Source organism: Apodemus sylvaticus, chromosome 6, assembly GCF_947179515.1.
Source record: "Apodemus sylvaticus chromosome 6, mApoSyl1.1, whole genome shotgun sequence".
NCBI lineage: Eukaryota > Metazoa > Chordata > Mammalia > Rodentia > Muridae > Apodemus > Apodemus sylvaticus.
The window spans coordinates 136,656,484-136,679,767 of NC_067477.1; the positions used below are offsets into that span (position 1 = coordinate 136,656,484).

Sequence of the window (23,284 nt, forward strand, 5' to 3'; positions counted from 1 at the left end):
AGGGGACTCCGGGAAGGCTGGAGCCCCTGAGACTGATTGATTCCTAGAGTCCCTGCTGTGGGAGAGATAGAGGACTACTGTAGGTGTCACCTGATTCCTACATACATGCATTGGCATGTGTGAGCCGTTTATTTAAACAAATATGGAACATAATAGTCATGTGCCAGCCTGCTGGTTCTTTATAGTGTCAACTAGAATAGTCACACCATGGTGTAAAAATGGACATTCTAGCTGCAGAGGTCAGAGCACGTGCCAGAACACATGGGGCCCTAGTTGTGAGCCTTGCTACTGAAAGAAAAATAAAACAAAACGTAACTTATGTAGCAAGGAAAACTTACTTAGGGATATAGAAAGTCTCTGTAACTTTTTTCTGAACAGGAAAGTGTATTAGAAGTTACATACAGGGGCTGGAGACGGTTCAGTGGCTAAGAGTTCTTGATGCCTAATCATTAGCACCAGGGTTGCAATCCAAGAACCCTCGCCAGATGGCATCTGTGCTTGTAACACTAGCTTCCAAGACTCCAGTACCCTCTTCTGGCCTCCTCAGGCACCTGTGCATGCATATGTGCATATACTCACATAGATGTGTGCATTTCTGCACACACACACACACACACACACCACCTCCTATTCACTTTGTGATCAGCTGATACAGCACAGTCTTGATTCTTGAGGCCATTGTTTTCAAATGCACTTAATAAATCTGGAAGGCTAGCTGTGAGAATCAATCAGGCTGGTTAGCTGCATGCAGCTTGTGTGTGAATAGAAATGTTCTCATTTCATCATTTCTTATAGATATTTCCAAACACTATAGTCAGAAGGCTTCCATAGAGCATGAACTTCCAACAGCGACACAGAAGCTGGTCACGACTAATGACTGCATCTTGTCCTCAGCAGTGGCGTTAACAAACGGAGCGGGCAAGGTGAGTGTGTCCAGCTTATCCCAGCTGAAGCCAGCTCTCCATGTGCCCCTTAAAAAAGGCAGGGAAACCGGATAGATCAAAGGACGGTGGATTGTAAGGCGCGCGCGCCCGTGGGCACACCCTCTGCCTCCGGGTGGACCCGCCAACCTTTCCTTTTTTAAGACAGAGTCTTATGTGTCTTTGTCTTGCCCATCCCCTCTCAGCTTTCCTCACTGAGCCTCGTCTTGACTGAGAGACACTGTGGCAGTGACCATGGCCCTGTGCTGGATGAGCAGGTCACTCATTGTTTTTCAAAACCAAAGGAGTTTTCAGTGTTTTAATTTCATATATAAAACAGTGGGTTTCATGATACTATTTCTTACATATCTGTCACTGTGCTTTGTTATATTCTACCCCGTGGCCCCCTTATCTCCTTTCCCTTCCCTTCCCACTGGTCTCCTCCCTCCTCTTAAACAATTCTCTTCTGGCTCACATGTCACACACAAATAAAAATGTGCGAACACACACACATCTGTAGCCCATATTTTTGAGTAATATATTATTACTCATTTGTAATACAACAACATCTGTATATTATTTTTATTTCCTGTGCCCAGGCACAGGTGGGAGTACAACTGTGGGAGTTAGTCTTTCCTTCTGCCCTGTGGACCCTGGAGTTGGGACTGAGCTTGGCCGCTTGGCAGCAAATGCAGTCACCATCTTCCTAGCTCTGAAGTACTGATTTTGTTGGACAGAGCCTGTGCTAGTTTCCTTATCTGTGACCAAATGCCTTGCAAGAAACAATTAAAGGGAGGAGAGATTCATTTTTTAATTATTGCTTTTATTTTGGATATTTTGATATAATTAAGTCATTTCTCTTTCCCCTTTCTTCCCTCTAAACCCTCCCATATACCACACTCGGCTATCTTTCAAATTCATGACCTCATTTTTCATTAATTGTTATATAAGCGTGTGTGTATATGCATATGCGCGCACGCACGTGCGCGCACACACACACACACACACATACACACACACTCCCCTAATGAAGTATAGTAAGGAAGAAAAGACCAATCATGAGACATTGATAGTGGTTTATTGGTGATTTACCCTAAGCACTCCTTCACTGTCTGTTTTCTGAGCATGACCTCACTGGCTCTCGGGGACAGAATGGCCTTGAGGAACAGCTGGAACAGTGGGTGTGGCCCTTAGCAGCCTGCTGAAGGCCATACACATTAACACTGCCCTACTTTCTGGTGTTTGAGCAGAAACTGAGAATGGGAACAGGACTTGGGATTGAAGCCTTTTGGGAGCTGTCTTGGCTTCAATCTGCTGCTGGCATCTTGTCTCCTCCATTTTCATCAGTGTAAGGGTGTTTATTCCAGAAAGATTCCCACAACACTCAGTCTATGTTCCTCGTATGTGTGTGTTCAGGGCTGACTGTCTGGTCTTGGATCACTAACTGGTGTGCTCTTCTCTGAGGACTCGACATCCCTTAGGTGCCTGTGTTTCTTTGTGTAGACTTGGGGCCTCAGGTCTTTCCTGTGTCCATGTTGGAATGTCTGTTGTTGTATTTGGCTTTTCCTTGGAGGTGACAGATCTGCAGTGTCGGGGAAAGCGTGGCGGATCCGTGGCTGTGAAGCATATTGGAGCTGGTGACAATGCATTTGCAGTCAGGAAGCAGAGAGAGCCCTCGGAACGGGAAGGGCTGTTACCATGAGGCCCGTCTCCCGGTGTCCTGCTTCCTCCAGCAAGACACACACACACATCCTCCCAAGCACCATCAACTGCCACAGAGTGCTCACTCACATGGGTCCTGTAGAACCTAACATGCAGTTTTATTTGATGCCGTAAAAGACTGATAAAAAGTAAAACGTGTAGACTACTGGAGTGTGGTTGCTTAGTTTTGGGCAGTATTTACCAAGATTGAACACTCACAAACACTGACTCATATTTACAAGATAGAACACCAGTTAGTATATGCAGAACTTTTTTTTTAAAAGATTTATTTATTTTTATGAATATGAGTATATTGTAGCTAACTTCAGACACACCAGAAGAGGGCGTCAGGTCCCATTACAGATGGTTGTGAGCCACCATGTGGTTGCTGGGAATTGAACTCAGGACCTCTGGAAGAGCAGTCAGTGCTCTTAACCACTAGCCATCTCTCCAGCCCGCAGAACTTCTTTTTTGTAGCTAGGACATTTAGCCAGTCATTTTCTTTGTTTTTCCATTCCATGTAGCACTGTAGAATTCAAAATCATAGCTCAGCAAAATTGTCATTGTGGATCATTGTAACTATTATATAGATTGAACAAATGCTAAGTCTACCAATGACAATCTACAGAGTGCTTAGTCTTATTTTCTGTTCTGTTTATAAATAATAAGTTAAGATTGTTCAGTACTAAGTTTAGGTAGTGATTATGAATTTAAGAGCCTATGTCATATCTATTCTGTTGGAATATGAGATATTCAAAGTTAACATTAAAAAGCCTAAACATAGATACTTTAAGATCATTACAGAAGTTATAGTTTGTGAAAAACACCTTCAGCTGAGCATGCCACATGCCTTTAATCTTAGGCAGGCGGATCTCTGTGAATTCAAGGCTAGCCTGATCTATGTGGTCAGTTCTAAGCTAGCCAGAGCTACATACTGAGTTCAAAAACAGAGTGTTAGCTAGTCACCTACATTCTAACTCTGTATCAGTCTTGGCTTTGAGGAGGGACAGAAACTGTAAAGAGCAGGGCATGTCTGAAGTCTGTGTTTACACGGGCTTCTTTTCACACATCATGAAGGTCTCAAATGAGTGCAGGCTTTGGGGCAGGTGTTGCAATTTCATTTCATTCAAAATGCTCCGAGAGCTTGTAGTTGAATTGCTGTGATGAAACACTATGGAAATGTATGAAAGGCAGCGTTGAAATGGGGCCTGCTTACAGTTGAGAGGGTGAGGCCATGAGGCGTGTCGGGTGGGCAGGCAGGTGTGGAGCTGGAGCAAGAGCCGAGAATGCACATCTGAAAGTTGTAGGTAGACAGAGCCGGGGCCTGGTACGGGCATTTGAAACCTCAAAGCCCACCCCTAGTGACACTCCTTCTCTAATAAGTCCACACCTTCTCTAACAGGACCACACCTCCTAATCCTTCCCAAACAGTTCCATGAACCAAGAACCTAACATTCAAACATAGAAGCCCATGGACCATTCTCATTCACACCACTGCAAAGCTGTTGGAAAACAATGCTTTCGTGTCATTCTGTTTAGATTGCATCTTTCTTCAGCAACAACGTGGACTACTTCATTGCTTCTCTGAGCTATGGACCCAAGACAGCCAGTGGATTCATTAGTCCCCTTTCAGCGGAATGCATGCTACAGTACAAGAAAAAAGCTGCTGCCTATATGAAGTCTTTGAGAAAGGTTTGTGAGAAGCTGCCACAGTCGTTTATGTGCTTCCTTTACCCTTACTGGTCTTGTGGTGGGGTGGTCCACCACAGCATGCATGTCTTTTTGTTTTTCTTTGGGAACGTTGCATTCACAGACTTTCAGTCAGCAATTTTCTTTGGGAGAATCAGTCATAAAGGGGTCAGTTAGACAACTCTAGGGTACCAGGTAGCCTTGTATATGGCCAGGGATGTCCTTCAGAGGAGAGATGGCATGAGAACTGTAAAGCATGCAAACTAGGTAGTTTAAACATTCAGCTCGACAGCGGTCTACACCTGTGCCTGGAAGACATTTACAAGACTGTGACTCTCAGTGCTCATCAATCTGAAGACGTTTAAATGAACCATGGAACATCCATATTGTAAAACTATGCAGTGTTCGAACAAACAGGGGTGCAGTGTTCAAACAGGGGTGCAGTGTTCAAACAGGGGTGCAGTGTTCAAACAGGGGTGCAGTGTTCAAACAGGGATGCAGTGTTCAAACAGGGGTGCAGTGTTCAAACAGGGGTGCAGTGTTCAAACGGGTGCAGTGTTCAAACAGGGATGCAGTGTTCAAACAGGGGTGCAGTGTTCAAACAGGGGTGCAGTGTTCAAATGGGTGCAGTGTTCAAACAGGGGTGCAGTATTCAAACAGGGATGCAGTGTTCAAACAGGGGTGCAGTGTTCAAACAGGGGTGCAGTGTTCAAACAGGGGTGCAGTGTTCAAACAGGGGTGCAGTGTTCAAACAGGGATGCAGTGTTCAAACAGGGGTGCAGTGTTCAAACAGGGATGCAGTGTTCAAACAGGGGTGCAGTGTTCAAACAGGGATGCAGTGTTCAAACAGGGGTGCAGTGTTCAAACAGGGATGCAGTGTTCAAACAGGGGTGCAGTGTTCAAACAGGTGCAGTGTTCAAACAGGGGTGCAGTGTTCAAACGGGTGCAGTGTTCAAACAGGGGTGCAGTGTTCAAACAGGGATGCAGTGTTCAAACAGGGATGCAGTGTTCAAACAGGGGTGCAGTGTTCAAACAGGGATGCAGTGTTCAAACAGGGGTGCAGTGTTCAAACAGGGGTGCAGTGTTCAAACAAACAGGGATGCAGTGTTCAAACAAACAGGGATGCAGTGTTCAAACAGGGATACAGTGTTCAAACAGGGGTGCAGTGTTCAAACAGGGGTGCAGTATTCAAACAGGGGTGCAGTGTTCAAACGGGTGCAGTGTTCAAACAGGGATGCAGTATTCAAACAAACAGGGATGCAGTGTTCAAACAAACAGGGGTGCAGTGTTCAAACAGGGGTGCAATGTTCAAACAGGGGTGCAATGTTCAAACAGGGGTGCAGTGTTCAAACAGGGGTGCAGTATTCAAACAGGGGTGCAGTGTTCAAACAGGGGTGCAGTGGGCACCACATGCAGTGACAGATCCCTAAACATTCTGAATGTGAAGAGCAAATTGTACGGTGAAACTGAGCTTTAAGAAAACAACAACAAGGAGTTCTGCACAGCATGCATAGATCTATAGAGGTGCTTATAAATGTGCCAAGGGTCCAGACACACATATCAAGCTGGTAATTATGATTACCCCTGAACTGAAGCTGAAATTAGGGCTAATCACCTGGAATGTTGTACTTTAAGAATGTTTATATGTGTTTTGTAGTTGAAACCCTAAAACACAAACTATACTCTCTGAAGCACTGCATACAAGGGTGAAAGCCAGGCAAAAGCTACACACCCACCAGCAGCGGAATGCTTAAAGCCTGGCTGATTCCTAGACTGAAGTACTAGGGAGTCAGTAGAACAGTGGCCATCAGGCGAGGACAGCGCACATGCCTCCCGACACTGTAACAGTTTATATCCTGCATAGATGCTATACGTGTGGAATATGTGTACACACTGCGCCAGGAGGGTAAACTTCTAACAGTATATTCAAACAGGATATACATTTAGGTCTTATAGTCTCTGTGCGCACATGAGCATATGTGTTCAGTCAGGTTTTTGCGTGTCGACAGTCTTAATATGGGAGAGTCACATGAATGGTGACATTGGGCGTAAAGCAATGTACCTGCGTTTTTTATGTGATCGTCACGGATTCTTACTGTAGTTAGAAAAATTACAAATGTTTCATTTTTTCTACTTCTGCAACCTCAAGTGCTCCAGACTGCACCTCATGACTGTCACCTATCACGCATTAGCTTGGTGTCATCTGCCTCCGAGAGTAGTTCCTTACTGTTTCAATGTGCATGTCTCTGCTGACTAGTGAGGTAGGCTAGCTTTTCACGGTTACCTTTGTTCTGTTTAAGTCTTTTTTAAAATAAATATTCCTAGCTAAAATTGAAATAGTTCCCTATATATTAAGAATTTTAAAGAATATTTAAAATTTACTTGTTCACAATGTCTTACATTTATGTAGTATATCTAGGTCATATCCATCGCAATACCTCCTGGATAGCCTATATTAAGAATTTTAATCATGTTTATGTAGAAAATATTCTCTACTATTTTGGTATAGTACTTTTAGAATAGAACTTTTTGGTTGTATGTGTTTTGAGTGACAGGAGCAGCACACAGGAACCATGTATGCATGTAGACTCTCGAAGGTGTCCTTTCTGCACCATGGGGTCCCTTGGCTGGAACAGGTTGTCAGGCCTGACACCAAGCCTTCACCAACCAAGATGGTCAACATTCTACAGTTTTGATCCTTATGTTATTTCTCATGCAACAGGTCTTTTCCTGTTCTTCATTTCTTTCTTTTTTTCTTTTTCTTTGTCTCTCTCTTTCTCCTCCAGTAGATCTTTTTCTTCCATGGTGGTTGTTCTTAGTCAAGGCCCCTTCCCAAGGTTATAGAAACACGAGCTGTGCTTTCTTCAAATAGTTTTCCTCATCCAACTTCAAGTGTTTCATCTCTGATCTGTCATGACCACCATGAGAGAGAAGCACCTTACTCTCTGTCAGGCCTTCCTTTCCTCACAGAGCTGAGTGCAGCATTTGTCACACAGCAGAGGCCCCTGGGCCCTGTCTGCTCTGCATTTCCTGTCACCCTGTCACCGCCTGTGTTTTGATACAAGAGCGTGGAGTTAGAGCTGGAGAGGTGTGCAATTGTCATGACAAGTGTCTTATTTTCCTTTGACTTGAAATAAAGGGAATCATTGCGTTGGCAGCCATCTTGGTTTATGATCACGTGCCACTTGGCGTTCTTATTTTGTGTGTGGGACCTCTAATGACTACAGTGCTTTCTTCCCAGCCCCTCGCAGAGTCTGTGCCTTATGGGGAAGCTGTGGCCAACCGCCGGGTTCTTCTCAGCTCTACAGAGAGTCGGGAAGGCCTTGCACAGCAGGTATGGCACTGGGAACACCCTAGGGTCTGGTAAAAGGCAGAGATGTTCAATCCTGTGGGAGGTTTAAAGACAGATGGAGCAGTAAGGGACAGATGGCCCCAGTAGTTGGATCTCCACCTGTGGCATGTAAGACTGCTGTTTGACCAGAGGCAATACTCACCGACACCGAGGGCTTCTTGCCTCAGTTGATGTCATAGTTGGTGCTTAGTGGTACACACCAGATGGACGTCAGAGAACTGAGGCAGGGCAAGGGGGGCGGTGCTCATCAGGTTATTTTCTTTATATGAGTAGAACTTTTCCTTTTCCAGTCAGTTGAATTGGGGCCGTAGATGGCTTGGAAAGCACTATTTCTTTTAGAAATTGGTATAAACTGATCAATTTAGATTTTTGTCAGATATTTATTTAAATTACTTTAGTGTCTGACTTATTTGTAATTTGGGGGAATATTCCTTACAGGACTGGGAAATGGCACAGTAATTCAGAACACTGGCTGCTTTTCCACAGTACTGCCCTGGTTCACGGGCTCCTTTCCAGAGGACACTGGTCTGATCCCCAGCTCCCCTGTGGCAGGGGGATCTGATGCACTCTTCTTGCCTCTGTGGGCACCTGATGTGGGTTCTGGGAACTACCTCAGGTACTGTGCAAGAGCTGCCAGTGCTATTAACTGCTGAGCCATCTCTCCACCCTGCCCCCACAAAAATTACTTTAAAAAAATTAAAACCACAATATAGAAAAGTATCCAGATCACTAATGCATGCCACAGTTTTTACAAGTAGCCTCACTACTGTAACCAGAACCTAAAGTTCTAAAGAGTGTGTGTCGGGGTGGGGTGTGGCGGAGTCTGTGTCACAGTGTAAGGTAAGACTCAGGAACAACTCAAGGCCTCCACAGACCTTCTGCAGGTCCCTGTAATTGCCATTGCGTCTTGTCTTACATCCTAACACCACAGGTTGGCTTTTTAAAAACTTCATTTCTGTAGACTTGTTTTGTTGGTGGCCAGCATGGAGCCGTTGTAAATGCAGCCATGCTGTGCAGCGCGTATGCTCGCCCTCAGGCCTGACCTGCGTTCATCACTCGGGAGAGGAAGTCCACGTGTCCCAGACTCCTGCCTTTGTGCTTTGGTTTTAGCACAGCGAGAGGCTGTGCCTCCTTCCCGCCTGGTGACAAGCAGGGCCTGTGTGACTGTGGTATATTCTAGTGCTTCTGGCTCTTTGTTTTCATTTTTGCTCGTTTTTTTTTTTTTTTTTTTTTTCTGCTTTGGTGTATTTTTCTTGAATTTTAGGAAGAATATATAAGACTTGAGTATCACCGAAGCACATGTCTGTCCATGAAGGATTCTTCACATGTTCTATGGAATATGCCTGTGTTGGATGATTTTCATAACCACCTTCAGCTTTGAACTCCCTTTTCCTGTCTGTGTGCAGACCCAGGGAGGCCGGAGGAGGCTCGAGCCATTGCTGTTCCTCAGGCAATCCCCACCTTTTTTTTTCCAAGAGAGCTCTGCCACTGCTCTGGAACTTACCATGTGGGCTGCCTCTCTCCACTGCCCGGAGCTGGGTTGTACGTGTGCATGTCCAGCCTGTTAACATAAGTTCTGAGCCAATAACCCAGACGCACACTTCCCGGCTACGCCATCTTCCCACGACATCCGTTGATGGATACAGCCTTTTAAGTACTTGGTTCAGGTTTTGAGTTTAGGGTTGTTCTTGGTGTCCATCCCTCTGGGCAGTGTTCTTCTTCAGTGCTGTTTCAATGGCTCCCATTTGGTGGAGTCTTTGCTCCACTACATTTTGTCTCCATCATTCTGTAAACTCTGTTGCTTTTTAAGGTTCAGCAGAGTTTGGAAAAGATTTCTAAGCTGGAGCAGGAAAAAGAACATTGGATGTTAGAAGCACAGTTAGCCAAAATCAAGCTGGAGAAAGAAAACCAACGAATTGCAGACAGGCTGAGGGGCGGCAGCAGTGCCCAGCTGCTTGGGCTAGCCCAGGAGAGTGCCACTGTGCCCATGGCTTCCAGCCAGGAGGAGGCTGCAGCCAAGGTCCCGGCAGAGCCCATGCAGAGCACCAGTCTGGTGAGTGCCTTCCTGCACCCTCGTGGCGACTCATTTCATCGGTAATTGATAAAGACCCAGCCTACTTCATTCCCATCCCTACAACAAAACAGCAGAAACTGGGTGGCTTATGAATAGCAGGAGGCTGGGAAGGCCAAAGAGCAGGTAGGTGTGTGTCTAAGGCGCACTTCCGGGTTCACTGGGGTGTACTTCCGGGTTCACCGAGGTGTACTGTCGGGTCACTGTTGACTGTCCTTCTGCTCCATGTTGTCACATGCATAAGTAGTGAGTGAGCAGCCTGGCCTCTGTTTTGTGGATATCCAGGAGGCAGGCTGTCTCCCAAGAGCCTCCTCCTGCTCCATCACGTGTGAATTTAGAGAGACATAAACTAGCCCATCTGAATTACATATCAGTTTCTATTGCTTTCAGTAGAGGCAGCTTGTCTCCTTCAGAGAGCAACTCCGTTAGATTCCATGAGGTTTCGCCAGATGTCCTTGTGGCCAGCTACATCTCTAGAAGATGCAGTAAAGTCAGGTCAGGGCGCTTCTGCTTCTCCTTGAGAATAGCTCTGAGATGGAGCTGTGCTTCCAGACAAGGACCAAGTACCTAACTTTCTAGTTTCCTTGTTTTTGGTCTTTTAATAATTTTCTATGCCCACTCCCTTCTTCTTTACACTGAGGACTGAACCCAGGGCCCTGTACTTGCTGGTGAGTACTATATTACTTTCAATCCCACGAATACTTAACTTTTCAAGAATGTCCACTAACGTTGCTTTAGAAGAATTTCATAGTATATCCTAGAAAGTGCAAAGCCCAGAATGCACGTGTAACGGAGTTCTCAGGCTCAGCCTTTTCTGTCAGGGATCTCTGGGGCAGACAGTCTCACAGCCTTGTGCTCCCTGCCTTCTTTTTTAACTCTGATTTAGAAGGAAACAAAACATCTCTTATGACACTGAAGAGTTCACAATTATTTTATAAAGTTCTCTAGTTACTACAGTCTGCTCATTATTTTTTTTTTTTTAAAAAAAGGAACGTCAGGAACAAGAGAAATCAGAGCGGGCCCTTCCAGAGGCAGCACGGCTTCTTCAGCTGCTCGGCTCAGCCGCAGTTGGCTCACCAAGGCCACCACTGCCCTGCTGTGTCAGGCCTGCCTATGTCCAGTGCAGCACCCGTGCATGCGTGCGTGCGTGCGTGAATGCATGTGTGTGTGTGCATGCATGTGCGTGTGTGTGTGCGTGTATGTGTGTGCGTGTGCATGCGTGCACGTGTGTGTGTGTGTGTGTGTGCGTGGGGGGGGACAGAGGAGGTTCTCACTGTCTCCTATGTAGGACTCAGAATCGCTCAGGTCATCAGGCTGGTGCCAGGCGATGTTGTCCATGAGCCACCTTGCTGCCCAGGCGCGCTCTTCTAGATTGTTCAGAAGCGTATGCACAGAAGGGGAAGGCGAGGGTAGAGTGCTTCCCATGACTATAGACAGCAGAAACGAGAGTGCATGGGCAGCACTGCATCCAAGTGGTAGTGTGTGCACATCAGCCTCGTCTTCGGATCCTGGGCATCACCTCTCTAAGGCCTCTCCCCTGCAGGTCACACGGCCAGCTCTGCTTTCCCGCCCACCCTCTAGCTCCTGTGCTTACGTGGCCTCTTGCTGTCTGTAGGGTGCGGACCGTTCCTCGGGCACTCAGGTCCTTGGGTACCTGCCTTTCTAGCCGCACGTGCTCACCCCGCTCACTCTGCTCTGGGATCCAATGCCCTCCTCTGGAGTGTCTGAAGACAGCAGCAGTGAACTCATATACACAGATTAAATAAATAAATCTTTAAAAATGAGAAAAATGGAAAGAATGTATTTCATAGCCTCCCTTCCATTTGTAGGCCGTTCCTTTGCAGGTCTCTCTATGGTACTGTGTTTCCAGGCCCGAGAGTAAGGACTGGGAGAAGTGAATGGGCATGGACACAGCTTTGCATTTTATTTCACCAAATATTATATTTGATTACACAAAATAAAATGATCAATCTAAGCAGTTTTTAACTTAAAGAGAAACAGAAATTGCTACTCTTGCTTCAATAAGGAGGAAATTGCAGCTCTTCTATAACCAAAAATTCTTATGGAAGACTCTTGAGGCTAGATGGGTGGAACTGCATTAGTTCATACCACTCAGCCCTGTAGTAATACTCTTGAAAGCTGGCCATAGTGGCACACTTGTAAGCCAGGCACTAGGCTACCTAGGCCAGGAGGCTTGCCCTGAGTCCATGCCTGCCATGGTTTTACACAGAAACCGTCTGCCTTAGGGTCACTGCCATGAACAGACACCATGACCAAGGTAACTCTTATAAGGACAGCATTTAATTGGGGCTGGCTTACAGGTTCAGAGGCTCCGTCCATTATTGTGAAGGTGGGCGTATGGCAGTGTCCAGGAAGGCATGGTGCAGGAGGAGCTGAGAGTTCTACATCTTCACCCAAAGACAGGCAGGAGAAGACTAGCTTCCAGGCAGCTAGGATGAGGGTCTTAAAGCCCACGCCCACAATGACACACTTCCTCTAACAAGGCCACACTCCTAATAGTGCAACTCTCTGGATCAAGCATATTCAAACGACCACACATATCTCTACAAAGGTAGTGGTCCTTTTGAGTTTTTATACAGTGTTTAGTTGTGTTTTTTGTTCAGCACGTTTATAGATTTGTGGTCTCTATAGAGCTATCTCTGGCTACTGCTTTGGAAATGATATAACAGGGTCAGAGTCATCATCCTCTTGTGCTTCCTGGATAATATGTTGGGTGAGTCAGCATTTTGTTAGAACCGCCGGCAGTGGTGGTTCTGCCTCAGAGCAGAAGCCTAGCTGAACACCCGTAGCTGTGTTATCAGTGTTCTGTGCTCCAGCGTGGACTGAAGAGCGTGCGCTATAGGCCACTGGCTTCTGTGTCTGAGGTGTAAGTCTCTGGTCCTAACAGCATCTTTCCTTATGTTCTAGGTTGGGATCTTAACCAGGATGCCAGACCCTGAGGTAATGTGTGCTCAGGACCGTGATGCTAGGTAGCGTGTGTGGCGCATACTTGTGGGTAGAGTCTGTAGGACCTGTCTTCGTCTCTGAGTGAGTGCCTTCCTCTCATCGATGCGTCCTCACCGCGCCCTCACTCCCTGCATGCTGTCCTTCCTCGCTAGAAGGATGTTTAGAGCCTGGTTCTGCACATGTCGTGTTCAGTGGCCAGCTGTCACAGTGTGACTGATGCTTCTCTGCCTGGACGTGGGCTGTCACTCTGTGCTCTGTGCCAGCTGTGTGAGCTGGGAAGGCTTGGCTTTTAGGCCTCCATGTGTGCTTACACATCTGCATTTCGAAGTGCTTGAAGACCATGGTTTTGCAAGTGACTAGAAAAAGGAAACAGAAGTAACTGAGGTTGTTGCTTAGTGTGGATGCTATGGTTCTAGGAGGCTGGCAGATTCTGTGATTTCCCTATTTATGTCAAAGGCAATATTGAGATTTGTATGTTTTTAAGTTTGGATCAATTGTGTGTCGTTGGTAGTGCAACCAGGAAAAATACCAGTCTGGAACAAAGGCCATAAGTAAAAAACTGTGTAGTTTTATTTAATTTATTAGTATTTTTAAGAGCTGTACATTTTCCTGAAGAAAATTTAAGGATTAAAAAAAAATATTGTTCTAAATTTAGAAGTTCCAAAGGGCCACATACAAGTCAACACAGCACGGCACTGTTCACACTAGAAGCTTATTGCCTCCTGTTCAGAGGGTCAGGTCATGTAGTCAGTCAAGGTGTCTGTCAGCAGAGAAATGGCAAACAAAATGTGCTGTGTGGACACAGTAGAATTTCATGAAGCAAAAAACAAAACAAAAAAAAAACAAAAAAAACAAATGATATGTTGTTTGCAAGAAAAGGGATATAACTACAGATTATCATGTAAAGTAAATCAGGTCAGGCTCAGAAAGATAAATGTTGTGTTTATTTACACACAACATTTGTGCCATTTGAGGGTTCTAGATTATATGAAAATACAGAAGGCATATCTGTGTCTATAGGAAGAAGGATGAACGAATGGGAGGAGGGCAGAAGGGGAGGGTGGGGATTGGGGCACAGGCAACATGTGTAGATGCTTATATGAACTGAAACCAGAGCTGTGTATATAATGACTCTGTTAATACAAAACAGAGTGTTCCCAATAAATAGCCCCCATTCCGTGCCCTCTTCCAGTTAAAGAGGACATATTTGTGAGAAACATGGAGATTCTGAAAGTTAGATTTGCATCTGCTAAAAGCTGGTCAGGACTGTGTGTGGTGCCTTGCGTCTATAATCCAAGCACTTGGGAGGTTGATGAAGGAGGTTGTGAATTTGCATTTAGTCCTGGATGCTTAGCAACACTCAAACTTAAAAACAAGCCAACACCTCAAAGACCAAGAATGAATGGATGAACAGATGATTGAAAACCGTGGTGCCTGGGAAGGCGTGAGCGACGGGGCTTCCACGGTGCTGTTGTCTTCTGGGGCGCGCTAAGACGCAGACCCACGGGGGCTGGCTGAGGAAATGTGGTCTGTTCTCCTGCCAGGACGGATGTTTGAGAACCTCATGAGGTTCCAGTGAAGAGGGCGGAGCCGTGGCCCTGGTTCCTGTGCTGGACTTGCCTTCCTCACCGGCACCTCTCACTCCTGTTCTGCTTAGGCTCCTGAGGCTGAGTCCCGTGAAGACCTAATCAAGAGTCACTACATGGCCAGGATCGCGGAGCTCACATCTCAGCTGCAGCTGGCTGACAGTAAGTCAGTGCACTTCTATGCCGAGGTGAGTGGACACGGTGAGACTGCAGCTTCTCCCTGACCCTGCCGGACTCACACGGCTGTTCTGTTATCTGCCGGAAGACAGTCACCATCACCTGTGCTTTCCGTCTACGTGTGCTGCATTGGTTGCAGCTCATGGTGATTGGTCTGCACCACTCCAGAATGTTCCTTTAATCAAGGGTACAGCTTCTGTGCCATTTCCAAGTTATTGCAGGAGAGCAGGTGGAGTCAGGTGGCCTTTCCATGGCCCCAGGCTGTGCGGGTGGTGTCCGGTGGCCTTTCCATGGCCCCAGGCTGTGCAGGTGGAGTCCTGTGGCCTTTCCTTGGTCCCTGCTGTGGGTTTTTCAGGGTTAGTAGAGCTTGCTTGTCTTAGTGGTAGAGGACATGCACAGATACAGGGGTTTTTACAAACACAAGGTGAAAAGCCAGGTGCCCCTGATGTGGTTTGTCTTTGTTTACTTGCTCTGTGTGTGTGTGTGTGTGTGTGTGTGTGTGTGAAGGCACAGGTAGACGGGAGAAAACAAGAGTTGGCTCTCTTCCACTGCGTGGGTTCCAGGGACCAAACTGCACTTTCCTTATATTTACAAGTGTGTGTGTGTGTGTGTGTGTGTGTGTGTGTGTGTTGGAGGGGAAGTGAATGACATAAATATTATTAAATACTTATCTTAATCATTATTAAGTATCATTAGATAAGGAAGATAGAAGGTTGGGTGGGTGCATGCAGGGTCTTTAAGCCTTTGATTCAACACTTTATAGTAAGAATTAATTACAGATGACAGGCAGAGAATTACACTGCTTAAGCTGTTAAATCAAAAAGAAAGGGATGGCACACTATATTGGGGTCTAGCTTTATCTCGGCTTGCCTCCAGCAGTGCAGCAATGATGAGGTTAATAGCCGCCCAGTTTGCAGGAGAAAGAGAAGGGCTTTGTGTTTTTCCTGTTAAGATAAGACTGTGTCTATTTAGTGTTGAGAAGCTGCTGCACCCACCCTTGGTGGGTTGGTTGTGTGTGACTGCTCGTCACAGTGTAGAGTGGGGGCTGGCTGACGGTGGACTGCTCTCTCTTGAGCCATGCCTACAACTGTTGCCATCGTTTCTGGTTCCCTGTCTTCCCTCTGGGCTGGTGTCCCAGCTGTGATTGTCATCTTCTTGGGGCCTGTGTCTTTCATGTTATCTGTCTCCTGGGAGCTCATTGCTGAGCACAGAGGGAAGCGGTTGGGTTGACTGTGCAGACTGTCCTGAGACTCTCTTGAGAACAAATAGTAACTGGGGGATTTTAGGCTGTCTGTTTTCCATGAGATCTGCCTACTTTAGTAAATGTTGTCAGCACGATTATGGCACAAGAAGTTCTAGAGTGCCCTAGTTTGTTCTCATCTATAAACAGGAAGTACTACCACCTCATGCGGCTGCTCAAACAGACGGCTGGTGTCCACAGCACTCACACGTGTCTCTTCAGATCCTCCTTGTTGAACAATAGTGTGAAATAAGGTTTCCTCTTCTTCCTTTCACCCTCTGCCTTGCACCATCTGAGTTTAGTAAAACTCCTAGAGAAACCACTTGCTCTCCCCAGGTGGATGTGGGAGGCTGCTGGGTAGGTTACAAGGATGTTCTTGTTCTCAGATTGAGACCTTCAGTGAAGAACTTAGAACCCAAGGCTACCATGGTTTGCAGCCTGTGGCCACTTTTGAGATAACCACTGTCCTTTATCCATCAGCAGTGTAAATGGGTCCTGTGTAAATGGAGAATGTTCTGATGTGCTTTGTAACCATTGGTCGTTGGACTGCGGCTAAGAAAACAGCGTTGAGCTGGACCACGATGTGTATTCAGCAGAGAGTTTTGGAATGAATAACTGAGGGAGGGAGTGAATGAATGAGTGACCTTTGGCTTTGGTGAGTATAACCTGCTAACCTTCCAAGGATAAGATTTGGTGTTTTGATCATACAGTGCCGAGCGCTCTCTAAGAGACTGGCCCTGGCGGAGAAGTCAAAGGAGACGCTGACAGAGGAGACAAGGCTAGCCAGTCAGAACATCAGCAGGCTTCAGGTGAGTGTGACTCAGCACATTAGTGTCTGTCACTGACACTGAGCGGGCAGCAAAGCCAGCCTTCTGGGCTACGCACACATAGCACTTCAGTTCTGTCACCTTAGAGTAACAGGTTCTCATCCCAGACAGACACGGGCCTCTTATTTGTATCTGACTTGCAGTTAGTTTTAAATCCTTCCATAGTCTGCTTGTTATTTACACTTACCCATAGTTCTTTCCCCTTTCTTGTGAACACTCTGATTGGCTGGAGGATGGCGCTATACATCGTATTCTGTCTTGTTTCAGAAACTGACCTAAATAAACCTAAGAGTGCAGCTGCAAAACACACATATTTAATTTAATATGCAATTAAATAAATACATAAGTAGATAAATCAAATTCCAGTTTCAAGACTTGCCTTTGGGGAAACCCCTGTTGAGCTGGACGGCTGGCCTCTTTCATCTTGTTAAAACAAGAGGGTGGGGCCACATTTCCTGTGTTCTCCACCATCTGCATTCATCAGAGAGTTTTGGAATGAATGAATGAATGGGTGCCCTTGGCTTTGGTGCCTATAACCTGCTAACCCTGATATCAACAAGAGGTAGGCATGAGAAAACCCTGGAGCACAGCAGCCTCTTCTCAGACAGATAGGAATGCTGCAGTCTATTCAAGAGGCTGAGGAAAGCGGGTGGCGGGAGGAGAGGACGCAGCCCTCTGGGTGATGCAGACGCCTGGGGCCTGTGCAGAGGCTTCAAAACCAGGAAGGTTTGGAAGATCATTTCACCTTCAGGTGTTTGACAGTTCTGTTCCCAGCTACAAAGAGAGGGCTTGGACTTTGTAAGTGCAGGTGCATGTGTGTGCATGTGTGTGTGGAGGTCAGAGGACAACCTTGGGCGTTGCTCCTGAGGAGCTGGCTCCCTTTTTGGTTTTTGGTTTTTGAGACTGAGTTTCTTTGCCCCAGTAGGCTGGCTAGCCTGTCAGTGAGTCTCAGGGGTCTGCCTCCCTCTCCCCAGGTCCACTTTCTTTCTTTCTTTCTTTTTTTTTTTTTAAGATTTATTTACTTATTTATTATATGTGAATACACTGTAGCTATCTTCAGACACCACAGAAGAGGGCATCAGATCTCATTATGGATGGTCGTGACCCACCATGTGGTTGCTGGGAATTGAACTCAGGACCTTCGGAAGAGCAGTCAGTGCTCTTAACCGCTGAGCCATCTCTCCGGCCCAAACCCTCCCCCCCCATTTTTATGTGGGTTCTAGGGATGGAACTTGGGGCCTCCTACCCCAAGGCAAACACTTTACTGATACAGCCTCTGGCCATTGAATTTTTTCAAATAAGTAATGAGCACTCTTCTCCCAGTTCTTTTAACTTCCATTCAGCCTGTGCCTTATCCCTGTGGTAACTGATCAACCCGGGGCATTGCGATGGCCTGCTCACACAGTGATTTGTGCTACAGGAAGCCTCTGGGTGGTGGCTGGGTCTCTGACGGCCCTTCCTCTTTCCCCTACCCTTTAGGATGAGCTGACGACCACCAAGAGGAGCTACGAGGATCAGCTGAGCATGATGAGCGACCACCTGTGCAGCATGAACGAGACGCTGTCCAGGCAGAGGGAAGAGATTGACACGCTCAAGATGTCCAGTAAGGTGTGTGGGGCAGCCTGACACACAGGCCTGCCGCGCGGGACACCGCACTGTGCTGCGCGTAAGAGGAAGGCACCTGGGAGGCCTCCCAAAAGAAAATTAAGTTTTTTTGTCTGAATCTAGGCTGCAGGCTGACTTCCTGCCTCTTGGCGTCATGACGGGACTAGCAGCCGGCCTCAGGACAGGGATGCCACGCTCTCTGTACCCTCATGGTGATTGGGAAACCCTTAGCAGAGTGCTTTCTTCAGAACGGTCTGATGCTAGTTAATTCACAAATAAAAGCCCCACACAGCTTCAGGAAGCTGCTCAAACACGCCATCCCTGCGGAGTCTCAGTGCTCTGCCTTCTGAGACCACAGGCCTCAGGAGGGTTACGCTTTCACTACCCGTTCCTTTTTATTGTTTGTTTGTTTTGTGTTTTGTTCTTTTTAGCTTCTTTTTGTTGTTTGTTTGTTTTTCTTTTTCTTTTCCTTTTCCAAGGCAGGGTTTCTCCATGTAGCCCTGTCTGCCCTGGAACTTGCTATATAAACCAGGTTGGTCTGGGATTCAGAGATCTGCCTGCCCATGCCCCCTGAGTGCCAGGGTGAAGGTGTGGACCACAGCCCGGGTCCGGGACTCAGAGATCTGCCTGCCCACGCCCCCTGAGTGCCAGGGTGAAGGTGTGGATCACGGCCTGCCTTCCATTACATCTTTATTCAGTTATCCACCACAAGATAGAAGAAGAAACTGACAGGGTTGAAACTAGCAAAAAAATAAAGTAGAATTAGCTGAAGATCTCCCATGAATCCCATGTCTCCTTGCCTGCACAGTCCTCCCCATCCCTCAGTGTCCTCCCCGTCCCTCAGTGTCCTCCCCGTCCCCCAGTGTCCTCCCTGCCCCTCAGCGTCCTCCCCGTCCCTCAGCGTCCTCCCCGTCCCTCAGTGTCCTCCCCGCCCCTCAGTGTCCTCCCCGCCCTTCAGTGTCAGCCTCTTGGTTTCCTCTCTGTGTCTTCCATTCCACACTCAGACCTGTCCATGCGCCCCTGTTTACATAGGCAGCTAGGATCCATACATGACGGGGACTTGGTTCTTTTTCTGTTTCAGTTTAGGCTACCTCTAGTATTATTTTAATTATAATATTATTATAATATTAGCTATTGTTATGCCTCCCAAGTCCATCCATTTCACTGCAGATCTCATTTCTTTACAGTTAAATAATATTGCAAATTCTATATCTCTCATATTTTCATCATCTCTGTCTGTTGCTGTGCCTCTAGGCTGGTTCCTTCCTGTGCTGTTGCGAATACAGCAGTGATGAACTTATATGTGTGGGTATCTCTGGTGTAGGATATGGCTGTGTCTTAGTTAAGGTTTCACTGCTGTGAACAGACACCATGACCAAGGTAACTCTTATAAGGACAATACTTAATTGGGGCTGGCTGACAGGTTCACAGGTTCAGTCCAAAATCATTAAGGCAGGAACATGGCGGCACCCAGGCAGACATGGTGCAGGAGGAGCTGAGAGTTCTACATCTTCATCTAAAGGCTGCTAGCAAAATACTGGCTTCCAGGCAGCCAGGATGAGGGTCTTAAAACCCACACCCACAGTGACACACCTACTCCAGCAGGCGTAGTGCCCCTCCTGCGAACCATCACAGACTACCTTTGTGTATGTGCTCAGGAGTGGACTAGAACCCTTTGTTTATTTTCACAGCTGTCCAGACAGGAACTCATGTGGTAGTAATCTGGAGGCAGAGCGGATGCAGAGGCCACAGAGGGTGCTGCTTACTGGCTTGCTCCTCATGGTTAGCTCAGCCTGCTTCTTATAGAACCCAGGACCCCAGCCCAGGGACGGCATCACCCACATGGACTGGGCTCTCCCCATCAATCATTAATTTAGAAAATACTGTGTGGGCTTGCCTGCAGCCTGATCTTATGGAGGCATTTTGTTAACTGATGTTCCCTCCTCTTAGATGACTGTAGCTGTGCCAACTTGACATAAACTGTTCAGCACACACCTCTACTTACTGGTCATTTATATTGCTGTAATGTCCTCGTGTTGAGTGAGCATTTCCACTGGATGCTGAGTATAATCTCTACCATGTGTGTCATAATGTCTTAGTATCTGTACTCTGCAAATGTTGCCCATTTATGAAAAGAAATAATGTGTGGACTTCATCATTTAGGGACTTAATTAGAATATAGTCCTAAGATGTGAACCTCTCCAAAGAGAAGAGAGCTTTGTGAAACCACCCTGTGAGAGAGGGTTCTGTACCACCACTCCAAGCTCTGAATCGGTAGCTTCCAACCAGTGGGTTGTGGCCCTTTGGGTGGGGGGTTGAGTCACCCTTTCACGGGGGCCACCATGCACCACTGGAAAACACAGTAACTTACATTACCATATCAAAATTGCAATTATGAAGTTGCAACAAAAATAATGTTATGCTTGGGGCCACCACAGCCTGAGGAACTGCTAAAGCGTTGAAGCATGGCAAAGGTTGAGAACCACTGCTCTAAAACCTGTTTATTTAAACAACCACAAAAAATATTTGGGCTAAAACTATTTTGTTTCATGAAATTTCATAAGAAAAGGAATTTTAGTAAACTGAGCATTCACTTGCTTTTCTGTCTTATCTACCCTGGCCTTGGGAGAGATTGGGTCTAGAAGGTGGGATCAGGGAGAGTCCAAAGGAATAAAGAGCTTTGTAGTTACTGAATAACAGCCACCGCGCAGGTTGTCTGCTAGCCGTTCTCCGTACGGGGACAGCAGGGCCCCGGCAGCTTGCTTTATAAGCTGTGACCACGCTTCTGAAACTCGGTTCTCACGGTGGACGCTTTTCTCTGCACAGGGAAATTCTAAGAAGAACAGGAGTCGGTAGTTGGTGACCGAGGCTGGCCAGTGACTGTCCCCTCCAGATCGGCTGCAGCTGCTGCCTGGAGACTCGAGCCAGACTCCGACACCAGTGCTGGTGGCTGCTGGGAAGCCATGTGCTGTCGGACTCCGTAGACTAGCCGGTGTTGTCTGTGACCTTGAGACATTTGAAGTATGTTTGTAAACAGCAAGGCAAATACATAATTTCATGTTGCCAGTCAAATGGAAAACAATAGACATATCCATGGATATTGTAGGTTTCCTTATGCTGTTTTTACTGTGTACTTTTTAAAATTAGGATTTAATTTCAGTATGTAAGAACAACAAATATTTTGTATATTTTCAAACAATTATATGGTAATGGATTTGGTATCTATGGAATAGATATATGTTTCTGGATAAAATGCTAAAATTGTCAGATGTCATTACTTCCTGTATTGTCATTTCTTCCTATAATTGAAAAGATGTCTCAGAATCCTTTTCAGAGGTTCTCTCCCTTGCCCTCTCTCTCCATCCCCTTTGCTGCCCGCCCTCCCCTGTCCCTTGGAGGTGACAAGCCTTACAGCCTTGCCGAGCCTGTGGGTTTGCTGTCATGTCTGCAGCTGTGCAGTACACTCTGTTCGAATAATTGCTAAAGGAAATTCTGTCAATAAATTCATACCCATATGAACCTTTCAGTCTGTGACAGTGTGATGAAAGACACTGAGGTGACCTTCCTGACTGAGCAGTTGCACAGGTGAGCCTGTGGGAGGCCCCTGGCTTTTGCCGGGAACCACCCTTCAAACACGAAACTGACTGACTGACTGACTGACTGACCGACCCTTTCAGCTCTCCCTCCCCTGTGGAAAGCAGCTGCTCCGTGCAGACCCCTGGGCGCCTCTCCCCGCCTCCTCCCAAGGCCACAGCATGTGCTACTGTCCTGCAGAGAGAAACTGAGGCTCACTCAGGAGCAGCGCAGTCAGGAGCAGGCCTGAGCCTGTTCACCAAGAGGCCTTGGATGGGGCCCACACTCCAGGAGCTTTGTATCTGGAGGTTAAACTTACATTTCTCGGGTTCATCCAGCCTCCCCTTTCACACTGTCATTCAGAAGCCTGTAAGCTGCTAGCTAGCTTCTTAGATTCCTTTCAAGGCTGGATACAGTATTTCCCTTTAGCATAGTTTTTTCTTTTTAAAAAATTTTTCATTTAAAAACCTTATGTATGTGTTTATGTACCTGCGAGAGCAGACGCCTGAGGGGGCCAGAGGTGCTGGGCCCCGGGTAGAGCTTTGGGCAGCTGTGAGCTGCTGCTGGGCCCAGGCTCTGCTAGAGCAGCCGCCGCTCTTAGCTGTCTCTCCAGCCCTTGGCATGATTGTTTTTCTGTTCTGATTTAAAAAGAAATTCATTTTTATTTTTTTCTGTGTATTATTGCTTTGCCTACAGATACGTATATACATGTACCACACTTGTGCCTGGAGAGGCCAAAAGAGGCCACTGGGTTACTTGGAACCGGAATTACAGCCTGTTGTAAGCTGTCATGTGGGTGTTGGGAACTGAGGCCGGGTCTTCTGCAAGAACAGCAAGTAGTCTTAACCACTGAGTCACCTCTTCAGCCTCCTGACTTTTTAAAATACATATTCTCTCCCATACAAATCTTGCCAGCTATCCAAACAAGTTGAGTGTATTTATGCCATTAACTTGGTTGTTATCAGTTATTATGAAAGTCCTGAAATATATACATCTTAGGGTTTCACTTCTGTGAACAGACACCATGACCAAGGCAACTCTTATAAAAACAACATTTCATTGGGGCTAGCTTACAGGTTCACAGGTTCAGTCCATTATCATCAAGGCGGGAACATGGCAGCATCCAAGCAGGCATGGTGCAGGAGGAGCTGAGAATTCTACATCTTCATCCAAGCCAGAAGACTGGCTTCCAGGCAGCTAGGATGAGGGTCTTAAAGCCCACAACCACAGTGACACGCCTAATTCAGCAGGGCCACACCTCCTAATAGTGTGGGCCAAGCACGTACAAACCATCACAACAGACGTGAAAAGAATAGCTTCGTGCCTATCAGTTTTTGGAAATACTTGGCTACTCTTGTTTTTTTTCCTTCTGCAGGCACACTTTCTTGCTTGGGTTGTTTTAAGGCTGGGTTATTTCATCTGAATGCTTCAGTTCTGCACATATTTGTGTGTGGCATAAGCACTGATTCCGCATCTGTCTAATTCATCCGATCATTCAGTTCTGGGAGCATGTGTGCTGAGGTGCTGAGAAGCAGTGCATGTGTGGAGTGTGGTGGGGAAACAGTTCTGTCAGCTG

General features: G+C 46.6%; 1 protein-coding gene across 1 annotated transcript in view; it reads left to right on the plus strand.

Moving 5' to 3' along the window:
- Ppp1r21 (protein phosphatase 1 regulatory subunit 21) overlaps nt 1-21,654 on the plus strand; it is a 57,554-nt gene extending 35,900 nt beyond the window's left edge. Inside the window, exons 14-22 of the mRNA XM_052186583.1 lie at nt 796-923; nt 4,161-4,313; nt 7,552-7,644; nt 9,473-9,715; nt 12,662-12,694; nt 14,358-14,474; nt 16,414-16,512; nt 18,010-18,138; nt 20,962-21,654. Of these exons, the coding sequence (XP_052042543.1) occupies nt 796-923; nt 4,161-4,313; nt 7,552-7,644; nt 9,473-9,715; nt 12,662-12,694; nt 14,358-14,474; nt 16,414-16,512; nt 18,010-18,138; nt 20,962-20,991 (1,025 nt within the window). The 3' untranslated portion in view covers nt 20,992-21,654. The remainder of the gene's footprint in view (nt 1-795; nt 924-4,160; nt 4,314-7,551; nt 7,645-9,472; nt 9,716-12,661; nt 12,695-14,357; nt 14,475-16,413; nt 16,513-18,009; nt 18,139-20,961) is intronic.
- Nucleotides 21,655-23,284: the final 1,630 nt, after the last annotated feature.